Source organism: Rattus rattus, chromosome X (genome assembly GCF_011064425.1).
Source record: "Rattus rattus isolate New Zealand chromosome X, Rrattus_CSIRO_v1, whole genome shotgun sequence".
Classification (NCBI taxonomy): Eukaryota; Metazoa; Chordata; class Mammalia; order Rodentia; family Muridae; genus Rattus; species Rattus rattus.
In genome coordinates this window covers 20,945,737-20,967,682 of record NC_046172.1, presented here as the reverse complement: position 1 = coordinate 20,967,682, position 21,946 = coordinate 20,945,737, and the positions used below count along the sequence as shown (strand labels likewise).

The following is a 21,946-nucleotide window of genomic DNA, read 5'->3' as shown; positions in this document are numbered from 1 at the left end:
TTAGAGCTGAGCACTCCATAGTCTCATATTCTTTATATACTGATCAGTTGTTGGTCTCTGTATTAATCACCAACTACTGCAGCAAGAAGCTTTTCTGATGAAGAGTCAAGAGATAGAATAATCTAGAGAGCAGAATAATAATAGTATAATATTAGCTTTTCCCCTAGGGCATATGACCTAGCTAGCAATAGACTTTTGGTCTGTAAAATGGTATCATACATGAGTTCTGTCTTATGAAGTCGCCTTTAAATCCAGCCAGAAAGTGGTTAGCTCCTCCTATAGGTCCTCCTATTCTTGCTTCTATAAAGATAAGCCCATCAGTAGTCATTGTTGTGAACTTTAGATTATCTTTAGAGCTAGCAACTGCATACTGCACATTAGGATCAGAGAGATTTCTGCAGTTAACCTAAGATGGTGAAATTTGAGCCCCAAATTACTTCTGAAAATTATGGCTAAAAGTAGTTTTTTAAATTGTTTCTACTAAGGCTACAAAGGAACTTTAGTCTAAAATCACTCTCCCTTCATTGGTGGAGTGGATAAACTCTTAAGTCAGCAGCACGTAAAGGAGGCCTCCAGAGTAGTTTTCTTTTGTAAGCAGAGATGTTCTATGGATGAAACAGGAGATACACCCTTTTAACATTCTACCAGACAATATTTCTTTGTAATTCGTATTATTCACCTCTGTGTGATTTTTAGAAGGTACTTTGAGTGTAAACTTCACTTGGGGTATGTTATTAATAGTATTATTTTTAATAAGTCTTTAGATGTCTCTTTCATTACAAACAGCGCGTTTTCCCTAGAGATAATAGCTTGCAGCACCAAATATTTGCATTTCATCTGAAACAAAACCAAGGATTTGAATGTCTTAAATATAAGCAAATACAATTCTCCAGTGTCCAGAGAAACTGTATAATGAGCCATATGTTTGTAGATTGTGTAGACAGATGTGGAAGAATGTTCTTTCTCCTCGTGTTCTTCTTTGTTTTTCTTTTTAGAGACAGAGTCTCGTGTAGCTCAGGCCAACCTCAAACTCACTATGCAGCCAAGGCTTGTTTGAAACTCCTGGTCTATTTGGATCTACCTCCAGAGTGCTGGCATTGTAGACATGGACCATCACCTTGGTTTCTCATGTTCTTTTTCTTCAAAATACTGGAAGAGCTCAAAATTGGCATCAAGTAGCAAATATCTCTGCCCAGCCAACAAAAGCAACAGAACTTGGGTTGAGCTAGGCAGGCTTTTATTAGAATGTACTTGAAGGAAGACCCTTTCCTGGTTCTGGCTTCTGCTTGAGTAGCTGAGTCTCCACAAAATGTTTACTCCTGTTTCTCACTGTCCTTGGTCTTTGCTAATTTCTTTCTTTCTTTACGTTTTTTTAATTTAATTTAATTTAATTTATTTTTTTAGCTGAGGACTGAACCCAGGGTCTTGCGCTTGCTAGGCAAGTGCTCTACCACTGAGCTAAATCCCCAACCCTTTGCTAATTTCTTACATGCAACTGAACTTTCAAGCCTTTATTCATAACAATATGTTGATTGTTGTGACTGATTTGGGAGTTACCTCAGAGGTAAAATGGCCTTAGCCACTGATAAAGAGGCACTAAATTACAGTTTCAGTTCTGGAGTGGGTCTTCTGTGGTGATGGCTATGTTTAGGTTTTCTCTCTTCCATTTCTCTCCTAGTCCTTCTTACCTGTAAGCCATATTTGTCTCTGGCTTCAGTTGCTCAAATGATTGTAACTGTTCTTCCTTGTCTTTAGTGTTCATTGAGTCATTTTGAGTGAAGTGATCCCTCTGTGACTTGGAATCTGATTATTTGATTGTGCTGTTGAATGTTATCTGTGGTTCCTACTCTCTTCTAGAAAGACTCTAAGTCTGTTACTATGAGCTCTGCTTTTCACTTGGACCAGATTGAGGCAACTCCACCAATGTCTGTGCTGCACTGGAAGTGTTCATGTGATCCAAAATGGGGCTGCCCCTAGGACATGGCCACTTTCATGTTTTGATGTCATTATGAATGCCACTTCTTTTGCTTGCCTTGCCCTGCATGTACTGTGGCATTGCTTCTTATACTTAAAGTCACTTTCAGTTACCCAGAGAGTTGGTAAGTCATCTAGTCTTGAGTCTTATTCACAGACAGTATGGTTCACTTAAAGATTGGGGTTAGACTGTAGAGCTTGCATTTAATGCTGATATGTGTGGGGACCAGAGTTTGAGTAGGAAACACCAGAGTTTCTCATGTTATCAAAACACTTTCCTTACTGTGTAGAGATTGTCTGTTTGCCTGTCTTCCTTAGTGTACCCAAAACTTGCAGAGAAGAAGAAAATGTTTGTCTATCAGTATGTTTCTAGCAAGGAAGGTTCTGGGGGTGTTGGTATTCAGTAAGTGTCTGTGGAACAGATCGATGAATGTGTCAGTGCTTTTGCAATGAAGTTTAGATTATTTTGCTTCTTCTAATTGGTCACTTTGGGGGAATATTTTAGCTTTATGGTATGTGGTGCATTTCTCCCCCATATATGCCATTATCTATTTGCTTCTGGACTAACTCAGCTAGTAGATATGTGGAACATGTAAACTCCCACAAAGATTAGGGCTATCATAGATAAAGTACAGAAAGACAGACAGAGCTCATACTTGATAGAGCTCAAACTTTAAAAAAAAGCAAATGGTCTAAAAGACTTCTTTTTTATTATTTTAAATTTTTCTTTATTTTTTGAGAATTTCATGTATGTATGCAACAAAATGATTGTATCTATCTCCCATTTCCACCTGCAGTTCTCCCACAGTCCCTAATACTTAGTTTATTTTTAATATGTTTTATTTATATTTGAGAATTTTATATGAATTTTTATTTCCTTCCTCCTCTCTCCAACTCCTCCCATGTCCCCCAACTTTCTTAAATTCAGCCTCTTTTTCTTTAAATACTACTAGTACATATGTATATATAATCATTTCAATATGTAAATATAACCTGCTTAATTCATGAAGTGTTACTGTAATATGTATGGTTTTATGGATGACCACTTGGGGTTGGATAAGCACTAATTAGGGAGCCCTTCTCTGGGGAGGATGATTCTGCCTTTCTCAGTGGTCATTACTTATCTATAGCTCTTTATCTATGGTGCTGTCATTTTTCAGGTCTTGTTTATTCTACCAAATTGTTGAGATTTCCTAGGTGAAGATCCGCTCTCATATATAGAAGAGACAATCTATCAACAGATTTCCTGTTGAGTGGGCCTTAAGTCCAATTAGGCAACTGTTGGTACCCCTAAGATATGAGCACCACTATTACATCTTTCAGGATGTCTTGCCATTTTAGCCATTATGGTTAGTAGGTATCACAACAGGGTAGATTACTTTTCTCCCTTGGCAGCTTACATAGCATCTTCTGGTATGAGAGTCCCCAGGGAGGAGGACTCTAGTCAGTTATAGCTTGATTCCTCCATGTTTTCTGTCTGAAATATGTGTTGTCTTCAGCGATAGTCTTACCTACAAGTTCTGGGAGGTAACTGAGGGCAATGGCAATAGCCTATTTTGTTTTGGACAGGCTCCTAAACTCCCCTAACCAGTTTCCCTGTGTGGTAGAGCTACTTGGAGGAACATCATCACTTCAAATGTTGAAACTTCATTAAAACACACACACACACACACACACACACACACACACACACACACCCTTTTAATATGTACTTTTTAAATTAAAAATTGTATAGAGGTTAAAAAAGATGGCTGTTCTTTTCAGAGGACACAAGTTTGATTCCCACCACCTACATGGTGGCATACAGCTCTAGTCTCGGGGACTTGATGGCCTTCTTCTGGCCTGTAGACACTACACACACATGGTGCACAGACATACATGCAGGCAAATACCCCTACACATAAACTGAGAAAGAAAAGAAAGACAAAGAGACTAGTCAAGAACAATGTTTCCGTATCTTTTGCAGTATAAGACATACTCAGGGGCTTATTCAAGCTTGTTAATAAAAGTAGTCCTGACATACTCGTGTGTCTCTCATTTATTTTCTAGGGACAGTTTGTGGGATAAAGCATGATTTGGTAGAGTTCTAGCCTTTGAAATCTTGCGAAAATACTTGCAATTATTTGAAATACCCAAACTGTATAGTATTTATCATAAGACATATCATAGTTATCATAAAATAGTATTTGAAAAAAAAAAGCTCTTCAAAGCACTTGGTTTGGTAAATGGATCAAACTATACATTAGTAAACAGGGGAAAATGATGGGCCCAGGTTAGCAGGCTTAATGTGGGTGTCCAAAGGACCACAGTGTTCAGATGCCCTCCCTGTTGTAAGGCCTTTTTTGGTCTTAGGAACTAAGAATGTTCCTTGCCATCTTATGCTTTCTTAGAAGTGAGTGGTTCAGATTTTCATATTTCATGGAAAGAGAGAGGAGGAGGAGAGGGAGGAAGAGGGAGGAACAGGCAGAGGCAGGGGCAGAGGGGCAGAGGGGCAGAGGGGCAGAGGGGCAGAGAGGCAGAGGCAGAGAGGCAGAGAGGCAGAGAGGCAGAGGCAGAGGCAGAAGCAGAAGCAGAGGCAGAGGCAGAAGCAAAAGCAGAGGCAGAGGCAGAACCAGAGGGAGAGGCAAAGAGGCAGAGAGGCAGAGGAGAGAGGGGCAGAGAGGCAGAGGCAGAGAGGCAGAGGCAGAGAGGCAGAGGCAGAGGCAGAGAGGCAGGGTCAGAGGCAGGGGCAGAAAGGCTGAGTAGGGAGGAGAGAGGCAGAGGCAGAGGCAGGGGGCTAGGGGCAGAGGCAGAGGCAGAGGCAGAGACAGAGAGACAGAGTGACAGAGGCAGAGATAGAGAGGCAGAGAGAGGGAGAGAGGCAGAGCGGAGTTAGAGGAGAGAGAGGCAGAGGCAGAGGCAGAGACAGAGAAGCAGAGGCAGAGGCAGAATCAGAGATGCAGAGGCAGATGCAGAGGCAGAAGCAGAGAATCAGAGAGCAGAGGCAGAGAGGCAGAGGCAGGGGCAGGGGCGGGGGGCAGGGGCAGGGGCAGGGGCAGGGGCAGAGGCAGAGGCAGGGGCAGAGGCAGGTAGAGAGTAGAAAGGCCGCGCAGAAGGGCAGAGAGGCAGAGGCAGAGGGGGCAGGGGCAGGGGCAGAGGCAGAGGCAGAGGCAGAGAGGGGCAGAGGCAGAGAGCGGCAGAGAGGGGCAGGGAGAGGGGCAGAAGCAGAGGCAGAGGCAGAGGCAGAGGCAGAGGCAGAGACAGAGGCAGAGACAGAGACACAGAGAGGCAGAGGCAGAGGACAGAGGCAGAGAGGCAGAGGCAGAGGCAGAGGCAGAGGCAGAGGCAGGGGCAGAGGCAGAGGCAGAGGAGGCAGAGGCAGAGAGGCAGAGGCAGAGAGGCAGAGGCAGAGGCATAGACTCAGAGGCAGAGAGGCAGAGAAGAGAGGCAGAGACATAGAGGCAGAGGCAGAGGCAGAGGCAGAGGCAGAGACAGAGGTGAGAGACAGAGACACAGAGGAGAGGCAGAGGCAGAGGCAGGAGGCAGGGGTAGGGGCAGGGGCAGGGGGGCAGGGGCAGGGGCAGGGGCAGGGCAGGGGCAGGGGCAGGGGGAGAGGCAGAGGCAGGGGCAGAGAGGCAGAGGCAGAGGCAGAGGCAGAGACAGAGGCAGAGGCAGAGAGGCAGGAGGCAGAGGCAGAGAGGCAGAGCAGGGGCAGAGGCAGAGGCAGAGGCAGAGACAGAGAAGCAGAGAGACAGAGGCAGAGGCAGAGACAGAGAGAGAGGCAGAGGCAGAGGCAGAGAGAGGCAGAGAGGCAGAGAGGAGAGAGGCAGAGAGACAGAGGCAGAGGCAGAGGCAGAGGCAGAGGCAGAGGCAGAGAGGCAGAGACAGAGAGGCAGAGAGGCAGAGGGCAGAGGCAGAGGCAGAGGCAGAGGCAGAGGCAGAGGCAGAGGCAGAGGCAGAGGCAGAGGCAGAGGCAGAGGCAGAGGCAGAGGCAGAGGCAGAGGCAGAGGCAGAGGTAGAGGCAGAGGAGAGGAGGCAGAGATAGACAGACAGATCAGGAGTAGAGTATTCCAGTGGTTTTTTTTTTCTTTAAGTGTATGTGTCTGTCTGTTTGTCTATGTAGAGGTCAGAGTTCAACTTGTAAAAAGTTAATTTGGCTCCTTTTTTTTTTAACCACATTGGTCCCAAGGATCAAACTCTGATTGTCAGGCATGGCATCGACAGCATGCACCTTTACTGTACTGAGACATCTTGGCAGCTCTGGAGTTCTCCTTAGTAGATTTCTTTTATATATAAATTATTTAACTATGTGTCTTGTGAGGGCTTGTATGTATGGAGGTCAGAGGACAACTTTTGGGAGTCAGTTCTGTCCTTCCACCATGTGGGCTTTGAAGATTAAACTGAGCATTTTACCAGACTCTCTTAGGGACAGAATTCAGTCATTCATTCATTTTTCCATTCATTCATACATTCATTCATTCTTTCTCCCTTTCTCTTTCTCTCCTTTCCTCCTCCTCCCCCTCTCTGTGTTTTAAGGGAATAAGAAATAGTTTATTTTGTAGCCATTTAGAGTGACCATGGTCTGGGAACACAGAACACAGATTTATGTTGCCCCAAATTCCGTGTTCCAACATTGAAGCAACTTCTTGATGTTTTGTATTGTTTTACCAAACAAAATAAGTCATAAATTAAGGTAAGAAAGTATTTTGATGGACATATCAGACGGTACAGCAAGATAGAGGAAGCTTTTCTATAGGTCAAAGCTGCTATCTGGTGACAATCCTAGCTTTTAGGTGGGTAGAAGATGGTGGTCTGCTAAGTTAATAAATTTCAAAAGCTTTTATACTATTAGTCACAAGGTAACAGTTCTGACACAAATATGAGCAAGGAACGGCAGTTCTGGAGGGCTAGAGTTAACCCAAGATAAGTAGTCTCTGGAGTTGCAGCATTGCAGTCTGTCCATGGTTGTGCAGTTCTAACCAGTCAGTCAGACTCTGCAGACCTAGCTTCTCTTCCTCATTCCTCATACTCCGTTCTGCCATACTGGGGCTTATAGACTTGTTTTGCCCCATAGCTCACTTGTCTTTCAGGTTCTAGCAACTTTATTACTCTTTTTTTCCCTCTTTTAAGACCCTGTATTATTGTGTAGAGCTTGAAATCTCTATGTAGCCAAGCTTGGCCTTGAACTCATGGTCTTCTACCTCAGCCTCCTGGATGCATTCACCCTACTCCGTATCGCTTCTGCCCTAATCTCACAGATTCTTCTTCCTTCTTCAAAGCTTAAGTCCCACCCTGCCCTTGTTCTGGATCATGGCCTAGCTGTCTATCCAGGTTTTGCTTTCTCTGCTTGTTGGTTTGTATATTTAATCAATCATGTCTTTAATCTGACAAAAGTTGTTCTTCCAAGAAAAGAGCTTCCTGTGCCAAAGCATCTCAGAGGCCAGCATGTTATGTACCTAATCACTGTTATTTCTATGTAGCCAGATGATAACAGATATGAGTCAGATCATTCATCCACACATCCACACATAGCTGCTGCTTACCTTTCTAATAGACTGTGTTGGGGCAGGAAGTGACCCCAGTTATGGGTATACGTGTGGTAGTGATATAGAGAGGGCACTTTGGAGAGCACCCATGCTGGGTACGTGCTTTACCTCAGTAGGAGGATCACCATCAAGCTGAGTGTTTGTAGACTTTTAAATAGAGGGGTTGATCACCTTTTCTTGTCTCTTCCAGCTTCTCTCTGTTAGAATAGACCAAGACCTATTAAAAAGTGACTAATGCTACCCAGACCGAAGTGATATGAATAGGAAAGAAAGTAGCTGCAAGATTGATAGTTTTTTCTCAAATTTCTCAATTTCTCAAATGTTCTCCAGCTAATGAGATAGGAGAAAGAACAACCATGGGCTAGCATGAACGAGGACTAGATTGGGAGGCTTCATTCCCAGGAGAGAAGGAGTGCACTCCCAGGGAGCAGCAGTTAGTAGCAGGTGATGCAGCAGATTGACCTTTATAGTGTGAAGCTTTCTGTGCAGTGATACCTGTCTTGTCTACGAGTTTCCTTTTGTCTTCTTTGTGGCTACCTCTTGGTTCCATGGACATGGCCCTTGGTCAACACACATGGTTTGAAGGTAGATGGGAAGGGTGGAGCAAAGCCCCAGATGTTTCTCTCAGAACTTCCATTTTGTGTCTTTCCGAAAGCCTAGGATAGCTTTTGTTTTCTCCTGCACTGGGTCTCTGGACTTCTGAGTTCTTCAGTCTTCAAATTTGGCATGCCTGCCCTCTAGTGGCAGGCTCGATGCAGCCCTTTGTTCCCCTGCTGTTGGCAATAGCACAAGAGTTCTCACCGCTCAGCTTTGTATTTAGTAAACATTCCCAACTCAGACATGTGAAGGACAGACTCACTGATACTGATTTAGGACCCAGGAACTTGGGTTGGGCTTGGAAATTTTGACTCCTGAATTTATACAATGTAAATGCAACAGGAGAAAAAGAGTAACCCAGTTATGATAGCTCACACCAATAATTCCAGCACGTGGGAACATAAATCAGTATTACAGTAAATCCAAACCTAACTTTGGCTACATAATGAGTTCTAGGCAAGCCTGGGCTATAGTGTGAGATCCAGTCTCAAAACAATCAAAGAAAGAAAAATGAAACCAAAAGATTATGCAGTTCTAGTGTTGCCGTATGTTCTCTGAAGAGCAGAAGAGAATCTGAGGCTAAGGAGATATACCTGACGTGGTGATCTCTTGAAGAAGACTCCTGCTATCAGCTTTGCCCCCCCCCCAACATGCCATCCACAGTCAAGGGAAAAATTGTACCGTTGTCCACTTAGCTAATCTAAAAGGGTCAAATGTGATGAATCATTGAAGAGTGGTTGTCCTAAAACCTGTCATCATCCTTTACCTGTTCAGTAGTTCATGTTCATATTAACTTTGAAGATGGAAAAAACAACGGAGCTTGCTGTCTCCTTTATATTATACTTTATGTTTTGGTTAAATTCTTTTTATGAGGCAGTTATGTTTATTCCTTTGAGGGGAAATTAAGAAAAATACAAAATAGCATTTATTGGTGTTTAAGTTTCATGCCTCATCACATGGCAGGCAAGTTCTGTGAGCACTTTCTGTTTTAAAGTCCCTTTCAGCGGAGAGAGAACTGCAGGAGAACAACAGTAATTACCCGGATGACCCCTGGAGGATAACAGAAGAACAGCGGGAGTACTATGTCAATCAGTTTCGGTCCCTCCAGCCAGACCCGAGTTCCTTCATTTCAGGTGAGAGAACATGGTGTCCTGGGACGTGGGGCTCATGGGAATAACTGGAGAACATCCTGAGAAATAGTCAATGCAAAAGGAATGTTATAACCTTCTTTGATCCTAATTTGTATTCCTCTAAGGTAGAGTTTCTTATCAAATTTAAGTCACGGTGGTAATGACCTTGGGAAAATTACACTGCTATTGCAGAAGGGTAAATGGGAATTTGGGGGAACTTAGTCCAGATCCTGAACCTTATCAGCTAAAGTACTTGGAACAGTAGATGACAGTGCCAAGGGACACCTTAACTTGCTTGCTTGCTTGCTAGAGTTCAAACAAAGACAAAGTGTAGCCTTCCTTCCAGCAGAGGACTTCATAGTTTTAATGCTCCCACAAGTTTAAGATCATGCTCATTTTCTTTGGCTTAAGTCTTTCTTTCATGATTCTTGAAATTAAGATATGAAAGGAAGACTGGCCAGCATTTTCTTAGTGTCAGTTCTTGTAGATTATCTTCAGATATCTGCATTCCTGTTGTACCCTCATGTAAAATTCAAGCTGAGAGGAATTGATTTAATTCCCACATGCCTACATTTTACCAGGCTGAAGACTAAACAAAGAGTGAAATAGTAGAGTCTGGAAGAAAAAAATGCTAGAACTTTCTTCTTATACTTCAAATGTAAAGAATAACAGTGTGGGTTTGGTCATTCTAAGCAGTCAAGCATGGATTAAGACTAATTTTCTCTGAAATAAGGTATATAATTGATATGTTCTTGTATGTGTAAAGGCAGACATTTTGGTGATCGGTGGTAAATGACCTTAAGGAAGATAGAATAGTATAGAAATAACAAAGGAAGTTTGCCATCATGATTTAGAATAGACAAACAGAAATCCAGATTACATAAATTGACATTGGATAACCTTACCTCTTGCTCATCTGAGTCTTTTCACAATATATGCAGATATTTAGCCAAATATGGATAAGTCATTTGTGGAGGTGTTTTAAATTTTTCTTTCAATCTTCTTATTTTTGTGAATTTCAAGTGTAATACAACTTGACTTACAACTATAACAAATCCCCATGGACAAGTGCTGTCAATTTTATCTATATTCCCTCTCAGCAAGGATGATCTTAAGATACGATTGCCAGACCATTTGATTTGAAAAATATTTCAGGATATATCTTTGGGTTTCTTAGACAAACATAACCAGAACTCAATGATACAGGTGAGAAAAAGAATCACAGATTCTTTAACACAATAAAGTCTTCATTGTTCAAAATTTTCTGATTGTCTCTTAAATTATTTTAAAATGTTTAGTTTGATTACAGTGAAGAAGTTCATGAATGGCAATTTGTTGGTGTCTTTTAAAATAAATACCTTAGTTGGGATATAATTCAAATACCATGAAACTTACCATCTGAACTGTGCAGTTCAGTGGTTTTAGTTCATTTACAGAGAAGATTCAGAACCTAATTGAGAACCTTTCCATCACACCCTCTATAACCCACCTACTTAGTAGCAGTGACTCCTTACTCTTGTCTTCTCCACCTTGCAGACCCAGGTCACTTCGGTACATTCTTTGGATTTGTGTGTTCTGGGCTTTACATCCAAATAGTCTCTTTTTCTTGTGGCTTGGTGCTGGTGCTGGTGCTGGAGTGAAAGTACATGAGGACTTCTCACTTGGTGCATTCAAAGGAGAGAGGGCTCAGGCTTTCTTCTCTGCTTCTTCTTTAGTTGTGACATCTGGGACACAGCTGAACTTGATAGCTGTCAGCTTCCCAATGTCTTCCACCTAACTTTTTTGCGACTCTATGGTATAACAGTCTCTGCTGTGAAAGCCAGCATTAGCTAATTACTTGGGTCTACTGTGCTTTGAATTGAATGGATCCAGAAGAAGACAGACTTGATAGGAAAAGAGAATGTCTTTATATCTTGGTTGCTATAAGATAGCTGTGTAAATGGGCCACCAAGTTTTGTCTGTCAAGCGTTTCACAAGGTGGTCGGTTTCATTGGTAGTCAAGAGTCTTGTGTTGGCATTGGTGACAGAATACATTTAGGGAGAAGGCTTGTTGTGTTATTGATACTTTGCTTTTGGTTCTTAATAATTTATCAAAAGAAAGTTAAGTGTTGCTTTAGGATCCATTATAACCCCTTTTAAATTTTATTTTCAAGATAGTGTTTTCCTGTGTAGCCCCTGCTGGTCTGGAACTTGCTGTGTAGGCCAGGCTAGCTTCAAACTCACAGACTGCCTTCCTCTGTCTACCGAGTGCTGGAATTAGAGGTGTGCAGGCCATACTGTTTATGTAGTGTTGGGGCATAGATCCCACCATAGTCAAGTATCTACCACCAACTAAATTCCCTCCTAGTCTTATTGTTTTAAAGCCAACTAGAAAACTTATAATTGCTCCGGGAGACTTTTGACTTATTATAGAACAAAACTTGTGGCTTTAATGCTCTCTTGTGTTAGAAACGAAGTGTTTGAATTTTAAAACTGTTGGGAACATGAAAGCATGAGAAATCTCAGTGAAGGCTAACATTTCAAGTGCAGGTTGGACAATGAGATGATCGCTCAAATTCAACTGACATAGGTAAATTTACATTGAAAAGAGTCCTGGCTGGATAATAATAATTGATAAGCAAAGAGGGGAAAACGGTGTCATTAACCCTACCTCTTTGCTCGTCATTTGCCATGGATCTACATTATTTTTCCATTCTCTAAGTATAAAACTCAACATATTTCTATTTATTTAAGTAATTTTGAAGGTTTTCTTTAGGTGTTTTTAATGAAAATGTGCAGTTTTGATAACATACAGCAGTTTATCTGATTTGTGTTTGTCATGAACATTTTGTCACTCCGTCTTCTTTTTTTACATTATTCTATATTCCTTTTATTTATATTTTTCTCATTTTTGCAACAAGAAGGATCAGTCTTTGGCCCTCAGACACGCTAGGCAGCCACATGCTGTTTTTATGAAAGTCCTTGTAATTGTTTTGCTTGAGGAATAAACTAAAGAGCTTGCTAAAGGAAAACATGGTGATTTGCTTGCACATAAAAGCTGCTTCAGACAAGTTAAGTAACCGCTGACTTAAATCATGGCTCTTGACAGGGTCTGTGGCCAAGAACTTCTTCACCAAATCAAAGCTCTCCATTGCAGAACTCTCTTATATCTGGTGAGTATGTTTACTGCCAAGTGATATCATATAGTTATCTTTTGGCTGTTTTGAAATTTAATTTTTTAGGATGTGATTTTGGTTTGCTTTGAGATGGCGTTTTACTTTGTAGTCTAAAATGCCCTGTAACTCACTATGTAGCTCAGGCTTGACTCCGACTGCAGCAAGTGCCGTGCCTCAGTCTCTCAAGTAAGGTTTCGTTTTTGATTTTCTTTTTGGTGGTGCTAAGGTTTGAATCCAGGCCCTCACATACACCAGGTAAGTGTTCCACTCTGAGCCCCACTCTAGCCCTGAAAAGGTGATGTTCTGGATGATTTTAAAAACAGATTGAGAGTGAATGGAGCTCAGGTTTTTGTTGTCATAAAGATTAAATTATCATAGGAAAAACTACAATGAGCAGTATCAGATGTGCATAGCGAACCCTAAGTGTTAGCTACTAGTTTAGAAGTCATTTCCGCAGGCTAGAGAGATGGTTGCTCTTCTAGAGGGGCTGATTTTGGTTCCTAGCACCCACATGGCACTCCTGATTGCATATAATTCCAGCCCTGGGAGATTTAACAAATTTTCTGGCCTCCCAGGGCACATACTCACATGGCGCACACACAGACATACACATATATGTACATGTAAGAAAAGGAATTTCCTACTTTTATTCTTTTCCCATCCTGATTTTAGTCTAGGAGTTGTGCACATATGAGACATTCTGTCATACATTTTAGTTTCATATTTTTAACTTAGCGTAAGGCAAAGAGCCAGAGGACTTTGAAAAGCCATCTTTCATAGTATTTTGTAAGGTAGGGTGAACAGAAGGTCCAAGAACATTCTGGAATGAAGTTCAATTTGTCTATTCTAGATGCCGGTGACTTTGTGAATTTGGCAGGTGTTTCACAGCTGGGCCCTAATTCAGCCTGTACAGCTGCAGTGCCGGCTCTGCCTTGCTGCTGCGGCCTGCCACAGTGGTAGCTCTGTGAGGGCTGGGCCGCAATGGTCCAGATGGTTCTCTTTGCATGTCTGAAAATGTTCAGCATCATAAACTCCTGCCTTTGTGGATCATGCTGTTATAAATATATATTAAAACACTGGAATATTTATGTAAAGAGTTTTTCACGAGGCATTACAAAATTATAATAGAATTTAGAATCACATACCATGTATTGTGGATCTTATTGAAAAACTATTCCCGTTATATCCTGTGTGCCAGTGTAGCTGGGATTTTGAACTGGATTTATGTTTTTCCAGCCATATAGTCTGGCATTTTTTCTTTTTTGCAACAAGTCTTAATGTTAGATTTTTAAGGGTAGGAAAAAATGACCATTTTGAAAAGAATAGAGTCTGTTTTGGCAGAACTCCCAGTGTTAACATTACCCTGTGAGGCTTCCCGTCATTTTGTAGAGACAAATTCACGAAGGCTAAATGGCATACTCTCCATCCGGCATCTGACGCAGTTCCCAGATGCCTCACCCCGGGGAGCAGCTGTTTCTGGGCTGCTGCATTCTGAATGAGAGCAACAGTCTCCTGGGGAATAGGAGGATGCAAATGGTCCAAAGCAAAGTTACAGACCTTCCCTTAGAGATTTTCCCCAATAGCAACATCTTTTTAGGATAGTTTTACACGAGACATTTCTACACGTGCCTAATACAAGTGTGCTTGTGTGTGTCCACCACAGAGATGTCGGTGCTCATGAGAGCTTAGGTCTTTTAGAAATAGGTTTCTTTTGTGTTTGATGAATAGGTTTGTGTCTTCTAGTGAAAGGTGATTACTGAAGCAGACAGGCCTTTTTAAGACTCCCTTTCTTCATGTTTCTCTTTTCCAGCACCAGCCCTTCTCTAGTTGCTACTTTTATATTAAAATATGATGTAAGCAGTGTCTCTTGAACCTATTTGTATTCCCATATACTCTCTCTTGTTTTCTCTCTTCCCCTCTCCCCTTCTGTCTCCTCCCTCTTTCTCCTCCTTTTGCCCATCCCATCCATGTACCTCAGACTGGCTTTGAAATTACTATGAAATTACTATGTAGCTAAGGCTAGTCTTGAACTCCTGATCCTCCTGCCTTTGCTTCCTAAGTGTTGGGCTTACAGATATATGCCACTATGGCCAGCTTTCTAAGAAAACATTCCCATGCAGAGACAAACTTGCTACCAAAATGCACTCTGCTTGACAACGTTTTCCTTAAAACGGGAAAAAAATGAAGTACCTATGTCCATGGTCTGAACGACCTCCTTAGTGGCTGGTCTGCCCTTCCTTGGCTCCTTTCCAGCATCGAACCCAGCATCTTCACACTGTGCAGCCTGCGCTTATTGACCAACTGTCAGGTAACTGCAAAACCCAAGCCTCACTTTGTTTTTCTCACCAGAATTTCCTATGCCTTGTCTCATTGATGAAAAAACAAAACAAAAACAAAAAACCAGACCTATCAGAGAACCGGAAGAATTTTCATTTTCATTTACAAAGTGCCACTGACAGTATTGCCACAAATCAGCTTGCCTTTTTCTTCTCAGTGGCCTGTGGGATTTCACATGGGTTTGCCTAGGGAACTTTGAGGTTATCACAGGCCACGGGCAGGAATCTGGGAACTGTGTGTTCATGCTTGAGGCTGATGCTTCATGACAGGCAACTCATGACATCTTTCATCTTCTAGGGAACTCAGTGATGCTGACTGTGATGGAGCCCTGACCTTGCCCGAGTTTTGTGCTGCATTTCATCTCATTGTAGCCCGGAAGAACGGCTACCCACTGCCAGAGGGCCTGCCTCCAACTCTGCAGCCAGAGTACTTGCAAGCAGGTAAGGCCTCATCATACATCATAAACCTTAGCTATATTAGCAAATGCCTAATAACAAACTCTTATTTCTTTTTTTTTATTTTTTATTTTTTTTTTTTTATTTTTTTTTTTATTATTAACTTGAGTATTTCTTATATACATTTGAATGTTATTCCCTTTCGGTTTCGGCAAACATCCCCCTCCCCCTCCCTTCCTTATGGGTGTTCCTCCAACCCTCCCCTTGCTGCCCTCTCCCCAACAGTCTAGTTCACTAGGGGTTCAGTCTTAGCAGGACCCAGGGCTTCCCCTTCCACTGGTGCTCTTACTAGGATATTCATTGCAACCTCGAGGTCAGAGTCCAGGGTCAGTCCATGTATAGTCTTTGGGTAGTGGCTTGGTCCCTGGAAGCTCTGGTTGGTTGGCATTGCTGTACATATGGGGTCCACGAGCTCCTTCAAGCTCTTCAGTTCTTTCTCTGATTCCTTCAACAGGGTCCCGTTCTCAGTTCAGTGGTTTCCTGCTGGCATCGCCTCTGTATTTGCTGTATTCTGGCTGTGTCTCTCATGAGGCGATCTGCACTCACATTTTGATCATCCGTCTTGAGTTTCATTTGTTCTAGGCATCTAGGGTAACTCAAGCATTTGGGCTAATAGCCACTTATCAATGAGTACATACCATGTATGTCTTTCTGTGATTAGGTTAGCTCACTCAGGATGATATTTTCCACAAACTCTTATTTCTTAAAATGATGTCTGGATATCAGGGAGTCAACATCTGAAGATTATTTCTTCAACTTGTATCAGACTTCCACATGTTAGAATACGAGTTACAGGGATGATCTAAGGAAGTATAAAGCATCTGTTCTTCTATTTCTGGGTGGATTACAACCAATGTCACTGTTTTGTTTATGATAATCATGGATGGCAAGTACTGAACCCACTGTTGATAGAAAATAAATCTTATAGAAGAACGCTAAGCTTGGTGCCTTGAGACATATCTAGTATCTCTAATTGGTCTTCAGTAGGGTAGTTCTAAGCTATGTTTTTTCCTTTAACAAATAAGGTGATAGGAGTTATATCAGATGCCATATTACTTAGAATCATAGAACTAATAATCCTTTTCCCCCAAATTAGAAGACAGACTTGTAAGGCTATGTCGCAGCCATCGTTTGGAGGACTATGCATAAACCCTTTTTAATACTTCCATGTCTGGGTGACTGGGTGGATTCCAGGAGAAAATTTCTGTTACATAATATATTAGAATGTGTTTACTATGTGAAAGGCACTGTGCTTTCTCTGTGGTCTGGGAAGAGGGGCAGCAGGTATGCTGTGAGGTGCTGAGAAGGGGATTGGAACACTTGAGGAATAGAAACTTCAGGCCGTGGTGGTTTGGGTGCATAGAAAGGCAAGAATGAGGCTTGAAGGGAAAAGCAGGAAAGATCGTAAGCAATGGCATTGGCCCAGGGTGGGGAAAGGACAAAATTAGGTTTCTTGTCTGCAGTGATTCTGTGGGTTGCCTACTCAGATTGGGGAGGTGACAGTGCACACAGAGAGGTAGGAGATAGGGTGGAGATAGTTAGCAGTTGCTTGTTGCCATTTATAATCTTTGAAGTGTTAGCTTCCTGCAAAGACTGCCTTCTATTTGCCCCCAAATGGTAGTGGTACTCCAGCCAGCACTTCAGCACTCAGGAAGACCAGGAAGGGTTAAAAACACATTGCATTTAGTTTTTAAAAGCATTTCATTAAGATTTGACTTCCTAAGAGTGTATCTTGACATTTGATTTATAGCTTCTATTTATTATCTACCACAGTCGGTTTTTCCTCTTGGAATATTAGCAACTTTTTAAAAGTCATTGTGATTTTTCTTTCTTAATCACCTCATGGCAAAGTAGTAAAGGAGAATGCGCTCTTAAGAAGCAACCTGACTGCCAGGCAATTCACTCATCAATTAGTATCCGTTCTCCTGTCCATTTCCTGTGCTTCCCAATAACAACTACTTGTGCTGCTGTATGCTCTAGAGACTTGTAATGCCATTTCTGTATTGTCAGACAGTAAGAATGTATGCTTTTATTTTTGTTATTCCTGCTAACCAAAGAGATAAATATTTCATAAGGTTATGTTTGGTATGTATTATTTTAGTATCTTGCTTATTTCTAGCAATACCTAAAAGGGGATATTTTTTAGTTACTCTTCATAGTATTTAAACATTATTATGGCTACTGCATTTAAAAATTGTGTTTAATATAATTAAGAATTAACATACCATGTTGCCAACATGGCAAATTATCACCACCGTGTAACATTCACTGCTAAGAGCAAGAATTCGTCAGCTGGACTTCTAGGTTTTTGGGTCTCTGCAGGCCACTTACTACTGGCTGTATGCTCTTGAGTGAGTTGTTTGCCTTCCCTGTTTCTCAATTTCAGCATCTGTGAAATGGGAATCACAATACTAGATTGTGTTTGTAAAGACCTTCAAATGCTGTCTCTTCACAACTAGTGATGTAAATAGTGCATGTGAGTGAGTTGACTTTGTTGTTTCATTCGACAGGCACAGAAACACTGCTAAGACATCCCACTATGGCTATACTAAATATTCTTATGTATTCTTTTTCTTCCCTGATAGCTTTCCCTAAATCCAAGCGGGAGTGCGTGATTTTTGATTCTTATTCTGAATCAATGCCAGCAAACCAACAGTCCTGTGACTTGAATCGGATGGAGGTAAAAAAACAAAAACAAAACAAAACAAAACAAAACAAAACAAAAACTTTCCCTGGTAGCCCTGGATCCTGCCATGTTAATTTTAACCGTTGCACTGGGATCTATGTGTATCTCATGATGGGTTCAGTTGGAAAATGACCAGTGATGTTGAACTTTTTTTCATGCGCTTGCTAGCTATTTGTGTATTTTTGTTGGTGAAATAGCTATTAAAGTCTTGTGTCCATTTTTATTTGCCTTTTTTATTTCTTTTTGATGTTTTAAGCAAATGCTTTACCACTGAGCTATATCTTCAGTTAGGTTTTTCAGTGACATTTTGGATTTATTTTGTCTGACTTGTTTTATTCCTAGACCATTTTCTTCTGTAACACAGTCCAGAAGGGAGAAGACAGTAAAAGAAATGCACTATTAAGATATATTTTCTGGCCATCTTTGTATTGCCAACTGCTTGCTATGTGAAGATTAGAGAGGATCATAAGTTCAAGGCCATTCTGGGCTATGGACTGATTTTAAGGCTAGCCTGGGAAACTGAATGAAACCCTGCCTCAAAAGAGAAACAGAAAAGCACAATGGGATATAGTTTACTGGTATAGCCAGTTGCCTAGAATGCTATGAGACTCTAGGTTCAATCCCCAGTACTATAAAAAAGACTTGGATAATTTATTGGAGATAATAGACTATGAATAGAAAATTATCTCTGGGGCTATAATTGTACTGTGGAGAATCACCTCTTAGGATAGGAATGTATGCCATATCAAACTGATTAAAGGATGTGTTAGCTACCCTTTCAGAAGAAACAGCTAAAATGTACAGAAAAATGATACCATATAAATCAACTGTGAGAAGGCCTTGTGAGTTTCCTCTTTCCATATTGGAATGTCAGCTGGTATTACCATTGGCTTAACCCTAGATAAAGAGCTACAGGAAATGAATGCCTGCTAAGAGAAGGAGGATCAGCCATCTCTAGGGATAAGGTCCCTGATAGGTTATGCAGTTTCAAGTGGTCATCCCTAAAACATATTCATATAAGCAACACTAATTGCACTTAGCAGGCAGTGTCATATACCCATCCATACATATGTTCATAAAATAATTATGAAAGAAGTAGAGGCCATGGATTTGAAAGGGAGTGGGGAGGACATAGGAGGATTTGAAGGAGAGCATGTGAGAAACATGATATAAAGACAGCACTTACACATGAAATTCTCAAAATCTAAATTAAAAATGAAGGGAAATATTGGAACTTCATGTACACAACTTAAAAGTAAAACATGGTTCTTTTAAGAAATGCATCTAAAGTTTCTTCCAGCATCCTAGAATTTAAACAGTATTGATGAATATATAATTCAGTTTCTATTTGGTTTAAATGGACTTTGGGATAGCCTGAGAAATGTTATAATTTTTGTTATTCTTTACAGAGAAATATTTTCCAGTTTATCACATAACGCAGTGGATGTTGGAGCTGTCTGTCTAGTGGTTTCTCTGTAGTGATACATAGACTATTTTTACTTTAAAGTGAGCTAATATATACTACATTATGCTACAACCATGACATTAACACTTGAAGAATCACCTAGATGAGGCTTGTTAGACCCCTCCTTCCCACCTAGTAGTGCTATGACATTTTATTTGTGAACCATTTAAAGCTAGAAGCATGGCTTTGAGTTCTGAGTAGTAAATGAAAATTAACCACTGGACCAAAGACTTCTATGCTTTTAATCACCATCCTTACATTTTTACATTGATCTCTAAGTTTCAGATCTATTCAAAATGTATGCAGTACCAAAGTGCATTTGGTGACAAGTCAACCTGTCACTTTTCTCTGTCTATCTAGATATTTTCCATTTTTGGATACCTTTGCAGACCTTGCACATAAAGATGACACAAATATGAATATATTTAACCACAGCAGAGGCCTTAGAGCACATACTTTTCAGCATAGTTGAGGTCTAGTATATTAATCTAGTAAGACCAATATAATTGCACATGTTTTTGATATGTGGATACATGGATAGATACATACACATATTGTGAAACCATTACACAGTCAAGCCAAGTAGTTACTCAGACACCTTATGCAATGGCTTTGTTTTAGTGGAGATTTAAGATCTGCTCTCTGAGCAGCTTTTAAATACACTATATATTACTAATACTACAATTAGAGTACATATTGGAAAAGCTTCGTATAGTTACTAGACTTGAACTATTTGAAAATAATTCATATGTGATCAATTTGAGTATTCAATTAATATACTGAGAACTTTTCTTTTTGCATTAATTAATTCACTTTACATCCCTATCACTGCTCCCTCCTCTCCTGTTCCATCCTTTCAAGCCCCTCCCCCACTACCTCCCCTCTTTCTCCTAAAAAAGGAGAAACACTTTATGGGTACTAACCCATCCTGTTCTTATCTATGAGTTAGGGGACTTGTTTTTGAGTCTCACTATGTAACCCTGGCTGTCATAAAACTCATTATGTAGACCAGTCTGGCCTCAAACTCATAGAGATCTGTCTGCTCTTCCACAGGCTGTGGGCTCAACTCCCAGCACCCACATGGCAGCTCCCAGCTGTTTGTGACTCCAGGTCCAGGGAATGTGATGCCCTCACACAGACGTACATTCAGTCAAACACCAATGCACATGAAAATAAAAATAAAATTTTTTACTTAATTTTATTTTATTTTTGATAGAAAATTTTTTGTGTTTACTTAGAATTATTATATTTTATTGGATATTTTTAATTTACATTTCAAATATTATTCCCTTTCCCGGTTTCCCGGACATAAGCCTCCTATCCCATCCCCCTCCCTTTCTGCTATAAGGGTGTTCCCCTCCCTAACCACCCTCATATTAACACCCCCCTGACATTCCCTACACAGGGGAGTCCAGCATTGGCAGGATCAAGGGCTTCTCCTTCCACTGGTGCTCAACAAGGCCATCCTCTGCCACATTTGCAGCTGGAGCCATGAGTCCCTCCATGTGTAGTCTTTGGGTAGTGGTTTAGTCCCTGGGTGCTCTGGTTGGTTGGCATTGTTGTTCTTATAGGGTTGCAAGCCCCTTCAGCTCCTTCAGGCCTTTAACTACTCCAATGGGGACCCAGTTCTCAGTTCGCCTCTGCATTTGACATGCTCTGGCTGTGTCTCTCACTCAGGAGACAGTTATATTGGACTCCTGTCAGCCTGCACTTCTTAGCTTCATCAATCTTATCTAGTTTTGGTAGCTGTATATATATGGGCTGTATACCCATGTGGGGGCAGGCTCTGAATGGCCGTACCTTTAGTCTCTGCTCCAAACATTGCCTCCATAGCCCCCCATGAATATTTTTGTTCCCCCTTTTAAGGAGTGAAGCATCTGCACTTTGGTCGTCCTTCTTCTTGAGCTTCCTGTGGTCTGTGGATTGTATCTTGGGTAATCTGAGCTTTTGGGCTAATATCCACTTATCAGTGAGTGCATACCATGTGTGTTTTTCTGTGATTAGGTTACCTCATTCAGGATGATATTTTCCAGTTCCATCCATTTGCCTATGAATTTCATGAAGCAATTGTGTTTGATAGCTGAGTAATATTCCATTGTGTAGATGTACCACATTTTCTGTATCCATTCCTCTGTTGAAGGGCATCTGGGTTCTTTCCAGCTTCTGGCTATTATAAATAAGGCTGCTATGAACATAGTGGAGCATGTGTCTTTGTTGTAATGTTAGAACATCTTTTGAGTATATGCCCAGGATATAGCTGGGTCCTCAGGTAGTGGAATGTCCAATTTTCTGAGGAACCTCCAGACTGATTTCCAGAGTGGTTGTACCAGCTTGCAATCCCACCAACAATGGAGGAGTGTTCCTCTTTCTCCACATCTTCGCCAGTATCTGCTGTCACCTGAGTTTTTTATCTTAGCCATTCTGACTGGTGCGAGGTGGAATCTCAGGGTTGTTTTTGATTTGCATTTCCCTGATGACTAAGGATGTTGAACACTTCTTTAGGTGCTTTTTGGACATTCAATAATCCTCAGATGAGAATTCTCTGTTTAGCTCTGTACCCCATTTAAAAAAAAATAACAAGTTTAGTTTTTATTTTGTCCATGGCATTTTTTCCATCTTTAT

The 21,946-nt window shown here is 41.2% G+C and overlaps 1 protein-coding gene across 1 annotated transcript in view; it reads left to right on the top strand.

The window, feature by feature from the left end:
- LOC116888524 (ralBP1-associated Eps domain-containing protein 2) overlaps nt 1–21,946 on the top strand; it is a 54,373-nt gene that overhangs the window by 21,369 nt on the left and 11,058 nt on the right. The window contains exons 4-7 of the mRNA XM_032889822.1: nt 9,091–9,229; nt 12,315–12,378; nt 15,016–15,158; nt 17,759–17,853. Of these exons, the coding sequence (XP_032745713.1) occupies nt 9,091–9,229; nt 12,315–12,378; nt 15,016–15,158; nt 17,759–17,853 (441 nt within the window). The remainder of the gene's footprint in view (nt 1–9,090; nt 9,230–12,314; nt 12,379–15,015; nt 15,159–17,758; nt 17,854–21,946) is intronic.